The sequence below is a fragment of the Arachis ipaensis genome, chromosome B07 (genome assembly GCF_000816755.2).
Source record: "Arachis ipaensis cultivar K30076 chromosome B07, Araip1.1, whole genome shotgun sequence".
Taxonomy (NCBI): domain Eukaryota; kingdom Viridiplantae; phylum Streptophyta; class Magnoliopsida; order Fabales; family Fabaceae; genus Arachis; species Arachis ipaensis.
The window spans coordinates 1,470,439-1,476,646 of NC_029791.2; the positions used below are offsets into that span (position 1 = coordinate 1,470,439).

The 6,208-nt window shown below is 34.8% G+C and overlaps 1 protein-coding gene across 1 annotated transcript; it reads right to left on the reverse strand.

Moving 5' to 3' along the window:
* On the reverse strand, positions 2,340-5,811 carry LOC107610073 (receptor-like protein 12). Its single transcript, XM_016312144.2, has one exon. The coding sequence runs from the start codon at positions 5,538-5,540 to the stop codon at positions 2,451-2,453; it is 3,090 nt and encodes a 1,029-aa protein (XP_016167630.1). The 5' UTR covers positions 5,541-5,811; the 3' UTR covers positions 2,340-2,450.

Consider the following 6,208-nt stretch of genomic DNA (forward strand, 5'->3'; position numbering starts at 1 on the left):
CAAATTTTCTTGTATATATACTAATTATCCACTACTATATTTAATTATGTTAATAATAAAATTAAATTGGAAATATTTTTCAGATCAAACAAAATAAATTGTGATTTGTTTATATTATTATTATTATTATTATTGTTATCTGTCAATATGGATTGAGATCAAATAGTAGTTATATTATTTTATTTATTTACATTAGCTCCCTAATCCTGATAGTCAAGCATGCATTTAGAAAAGGGTTGGAAAAAATTGTACATTTGAAGACTTTGTAACAAGAACGTATTTGGTGGGATGAATTGATGTTATGATATTGTGGTTCAACTCTTGCTTATTGTAATGTAGGGCCATAACCACTTTCAATGTAGTTGCAGTTGCAGTTTGGTTACGGGTCAATGAAGTTAATTATTGCATGATATGTCCAAAATAATTGAATTGGGAAATTGATCTTCAGTTTCCAAGCTAATAATTTGCCCATACAAGTTTTTAAGTTAGACATTACAACACATTATATGCCTTAAAACTTAAGAATCATGAGCACCACTATTCAGAATTTCAGATTGTAAACCAGTTGAATAAAGTGAGACAATTATATACTTGCACAATTTTGTTTGCAACATCAACTCATCAAGTATATAGGTAACAACATACTTAAGAAACTACAAGCAGAAATGCAGCTTTATGCAACTAGAAGCATAAGAGTATATATTCTGTTATGTTTCACAAATGCATGCAAGTGTGTGATACTGATATGTCTTATGCTTTCCCTTTCTATCAACCAAATACATTAAGTTAGAATCCAGCTTTACTGCCAAAACTGCTTCTTACTTTCCATTTTTCTTGATCAACACTAACATCTCTTAGTATAGCAATTAGCTTCTCTGCTTTCAGCTGATGGCTTAGTTTGCATTAAATAAAGAGTTTAGTAAAGATATTGACAAGTGTGTGCTTGTTTAGGAGTTGGGCACTAAAAAGTAAAAACAGTAGAATTAAGTGAAAGAGGTGGAAACTAACTTGTAGTGTTGTTTAATTTGCATGAAAACAGAAAAATATATTAGGGGAAACCAATTATATACTACTATAAAAACATTGCAAAGGATGAAATGAAATTTCATCGGTCATCAAGTTAGAACTAAGATCAAGGTATTGCAGGCCATGCCATGAGAAATGATCTATTGATGTCAACTGATTTGTTGAGAGGTTCATAAGATATAAAGAATTCAAATCATGTATCCATTTGGGGACTTTACCTTGGAGCTTGTTATTGGATAAATCAAGTAAAATCAACCTTGGAAATTTTCCTGAGAACTTTGGAAAGTCAAGAATGGTGTTGGAAAATAAGCGCAACATGTACAAATTGGAGAAAGTGTAATTGGCATTGACATCAGATTTTAGTGATATTGATTCATAGCCTGAAAGAGTAAGAGAGCTCAAGTTCTGAAGTTTGGAGAAGAGTGGAAAATTGACAAAACCACCATGGTTATCTGATGACAAACACAATTCAGTGAGGTTCACAAGCTTGTTATCTTATGATATTGTGGTACAACGTTGCTTATTGTATTTGTAGGGCCATAACCACCACTTTCAATGTAATTGCAACTACTTTGCACTTCAACTCCAACACCACTTTCTTAGGTAGGCTTTTGGTGTTGGGTCACTTGAGTTATTGCATGCTATTTCAAACTGATAGTTGGCCCATACAACTTTATTAAGTTAGAAATTACGATGCGTTACTCGAATAGTCAGTTCATTCGTCTACTTAAACAAGTGTTAAAGGTTTGAATCCCACTTGCTATATACACCGATCCATTGGCCAACCACAGATCCATGACGGATTAGAACATGAAAAAGCATCATTTTACTAAATAAATTTTGCTATCAAAACTTGTCAATGACACAAGAATGATGAGCATGAAACGCTAGTCAGATTGTAAACCAGTTGAATAAAGTGAGAACAATTATATAATTTCAGAATTCTTTTGCAACGTCATCAAGTATACATTAACACCATACTTCATAAACATACAACAATATAATTAATTAACAACTACAGGGTATTCTGTTATGTTTCCAAGTCACAAATGAATGCAAGTGTGATATGTCTTAGGCTTTCCCTTTCAGCTGATGGTTTAGTTTATATTAAATAAAGAGATTAGTAAAGATATTGACAAGTGTGTGCTTGGTTAGGAAACAGTGGAATGAAGTGAAAGAGATAGGGGAAACAATTATAATACTACCATAAAACATAATTTACTTGCAACATCATCATATATATGTAGCAACACACTTACAAATTATAAAACAAGACTTGCAGACATTTAAAGAAAAAAAAAAATACAATCTCAAAACAAATAAAATATAAAAAGACACAACAGCAATAACCAACATCTGAAACAAATTCCCCATGCAACAATGAACTTGAGAGTGGTCCCAAGAAGAAGAAGAAGTTGTGGCCATTAAGTTGTTCTTGCATGCCGATTTCCACGCCTCCTTCTTTTGATTCTTTTGCCTCCAAAGATGATCACAAGCCATTGAGGCTTTCCAATTGAGAAAACACAGCATCCCAAGCCAATTCCAAGCACCATTCCACATGCATATCCTATTGCCACTGGTTTCCAACCAAACCCAAATTTGTCTTCAGCCTCAGAAGAAGGTGGATATTGTTGCAAAGGGACATTGTTGTTGCATTGAATTGACAATGGCAATCCACATAACCCCATGTTTCCCTCATAGGAATCATTTGAAAATGTATCAAACTGTTTTCCTTTGGGTATTGGTCCCACCAACTGGTTTTGGGAAAGATTCAAGACTTCAAGAAAGTTGAGATTTGTCAATTCAGTAGGAATATTCCCAGTAAGCATATTTGAGGAGAGATCCAAGGATTCCAGATTTGTCAAATTTCCCAAAGAGTAGGGGATATGACCAACAAGCTTGTTATGTGAAAGGTTGAGGCCTTTGAGTGCTTGAAGCTCTCCAATAATACTTGGAATCTCTCCTTCAAATTTGTTTATTGACAAATCTATATTTACAAAGACTCTGGGAATTTTCGTAAAAGTGGTACTAACTCCTTTAATTATTGAAGTCATAGAATGATCTGTGTCTTCTTCAATAATTCCCTCTCCTCCAAAGGGGCCAGGGGTCTCAAAGTAATAATCCGAACTAAGCACTTCATCATCCACAATCTTCATGGCTTGAAAATTTTGTATGTATGCTTTTGGAAATGAGCCGCTAAAGTTATTACATGATATGTCAAAAATCTTCAAACTTGGAAATATAATTTTGGACTTCAAATTTGCAATGGGACCGTACAACTTATTGCTTCGCAAGACTAGTATTTCCAAAAGTGATATATTCTGAAGCCAATAGGGAAATGTATCTTCAAATTGATTATTACCGAGATTTAATTCCTGAAGAGACAAGGAATTGGACAAAGATTTTGGCAATAAACCTTCGAACTGGTTGTCATTGAGAATCAGTGTCCCCAGTTGAAGACCATTTAAAGTATCTGGAAAATTGCCATGAAGTTTGTTCATTTGTAGATCCAAATGCTCAAGGGTTGATGAGCTATTGGCAAGGCACTGTGGAAATGTTCCTGTGAATCTGTTGTGGGACAAGTTGATATCCCTCAGACTTGTTGCATTACAAAAGAAGGAAGAAATGTCATCATCCATCAAGTTGAAACTAAGATCAAGGTCTTCAAGTTGATACCATGAGAATTGACCCATTGATGTCAACGAGTTATTTGAGAGAATCAAATGATGTAATGAATCTATACCATGTATCCATTGGGGAACTTTTCCTTCAAGTTTACTATTGGATAATTCAAGAAACTCTAACTCTGAAAAGTTTCCAGAGAATGTTGAATAACCAATAATATTGTTTGAACGCAACTGTAGTGCCTGCAAATTGGAGAAAGTGTAATTAACACTTGTTTCAGAACCTAGCACTAATGAATTGCAGCCAGAAAGGGAAAGATGGCTCAACTTTTGGAGTCTAGAGAAGAGTGAAAAGTGGACAGTATCACTCCAGTTGTGTGGTGATAAGCACAAATTTGAAAGGTTTACAAGATCAAAAATCGATTCCGGAACGTTTCCTTGGAGCTTATTGTTGCACAAGTCTAGATATTCCAAGGAATATGATGTGATTTCATTTATGTGGCCTGTGAATCGATTGTTTGATAGATCCAAAGATCTCAAAGACTTGAGGGATAAGGCCCACTGCGGAATTGTCCCATTTAATAAGTTGCCATTTAAGTATAATTGAGTGAGATTTAAAAAGGCTACTTTGTCAGGTAGTGGTCCCTCAATTTCATTATTAGAACAATCCAAGGAAGAGAGTTGAGTTAAGGCAAATAATGAGGATGGCAACTTCCTTTGGAAATTATTATTCGAAAGGCCAAGGGATTGCAAATTGGTTAGCCTATCAAACACATTTGGAATTTGACCACTAAGTGTATTCAGTGAAAGATCCAAGTAAACAAGATGATGAAGGTTTGAAAGAAATGATGGGAACGAACCAGTGAATGCATTGAATGAAAGGTCCAAGTAAGTGAGATGCTGAAGGTTTGAGAGCAATGATGGGATTGAACCATTGAATCCATTGTCAGACAAGTCCAAAAAAGTTAGCTGTGTGAGGTTAGAAAAAGAATCAGGAATTTGTGATCCTAGGGATTGACACGATGAAAGATCCAAAAAACTAAGAGAAGTACTGCAATTCAACTTTGGAACATGGACTTGAATGTCTTCATTTCCATCTAACTTGAGCTCATAAAGATTGGGTAAACAGAGAATGTGACTTGTCAAGTATCCCCTTATTTCAGTATAACCAAGACTAAGAGTAACCAAAGAGAAAGAGAAAGACCAATTGGACAAAGGGTTTGGTGTTAAGCTAATGGAAGACATGTCTGTTTCATCCAATACAATCTCACGCAAAGCTGTTGCATTTTGCAACATTCTTTTCCAACTTGTTTCTTTCCACATCAAATCATAATTCCGAGAGAGATCAAGTGATTGTAATTTGGAAAGGTGTGAGATTTGGGGTGGAATTTCACCATTGAATTGACAATGAGATAAATTCAAGTGTGTGAGACTCACAAACCTACCAAACTGAGATGATAATGGAGAATAATTGAAAAAATTGAAAGCAAGATTGAGTGTTTGGAGATGAGTAAGATGAAAAAGAGTGCTATTGGGATGAATATTACCTACAAGTGCACCACAACTGAGATCGAGGCCAATCACGTGACCAGACACAGAGTGGCACGTGACACCCATCCATGAGCAGCAATCTGTTCCATTCTCCCACGTACTCATCTTTGGATAAACATGGGGGCACTCATACTCATACTCAGACTCATACTCATACTCATAATAATATTTATATTCAAAAAAGGAAGGGTTAAAAATGAATTGGGTCTTAAAGTGAAGCAAGGCAGAGCTGTCTTGGGAATGGCATAGATGCGAAGAAGACAAACATGCAAAATGGAACATCATAAACATATACACACATAACACCACTCTAACAACCAACAACATCAAATACCCCATTGATTATTGCTTATTGTATGTATATATGGCTTACTTGAAAATGGGATTGGTATGTCACTCATCAATTAGGATCCATCTATTTATAGATATTTTTTCTAGCTGGAATTACAAGCACCTATACCCAGCCAATGCATGATTTGTAGATTAATATTCATACTATTCCAATCTATCAATGTCCAAGACTAATTCATAATTTAAGTTTAGTTTTCTTCTAACCCGAGACCCAGATAATTTTATTTCCATGATAGAAGGCATTTGTGGATGAACTTAGCTTGACTCATCAAGCATTCAATTTGTCCAAATTAAAATGGATAGTAGAAGCTAAAACTAAGGTCAATATTGGTATTATATATGGAAATCAATGGGCATGGGAAGAAAAAGAAGTCCATGACAAAAGTGGCACAATCCAGGTCCATGTTAAGAAATAATTCCATTTGATTAGTCTTTTTTCTTTTTCGACAATTTTTATTGGCCTTTTTTGTTTGGGCTAGAATATTGCTTAGCCTTTGAGTGAGTCAAATGAGAAAATAGTTGGAGTGAGAGGCTGGTATCGTTTCTTTGAATCTTGGTTTTGTTGTTTATATTTGTTTATGGGTATGAATTATGATAGCTGTGGTACGTGGGTCTTGGAGTAAGAAACCTGACTCCTTTTTTTTTTTTTGATTTCT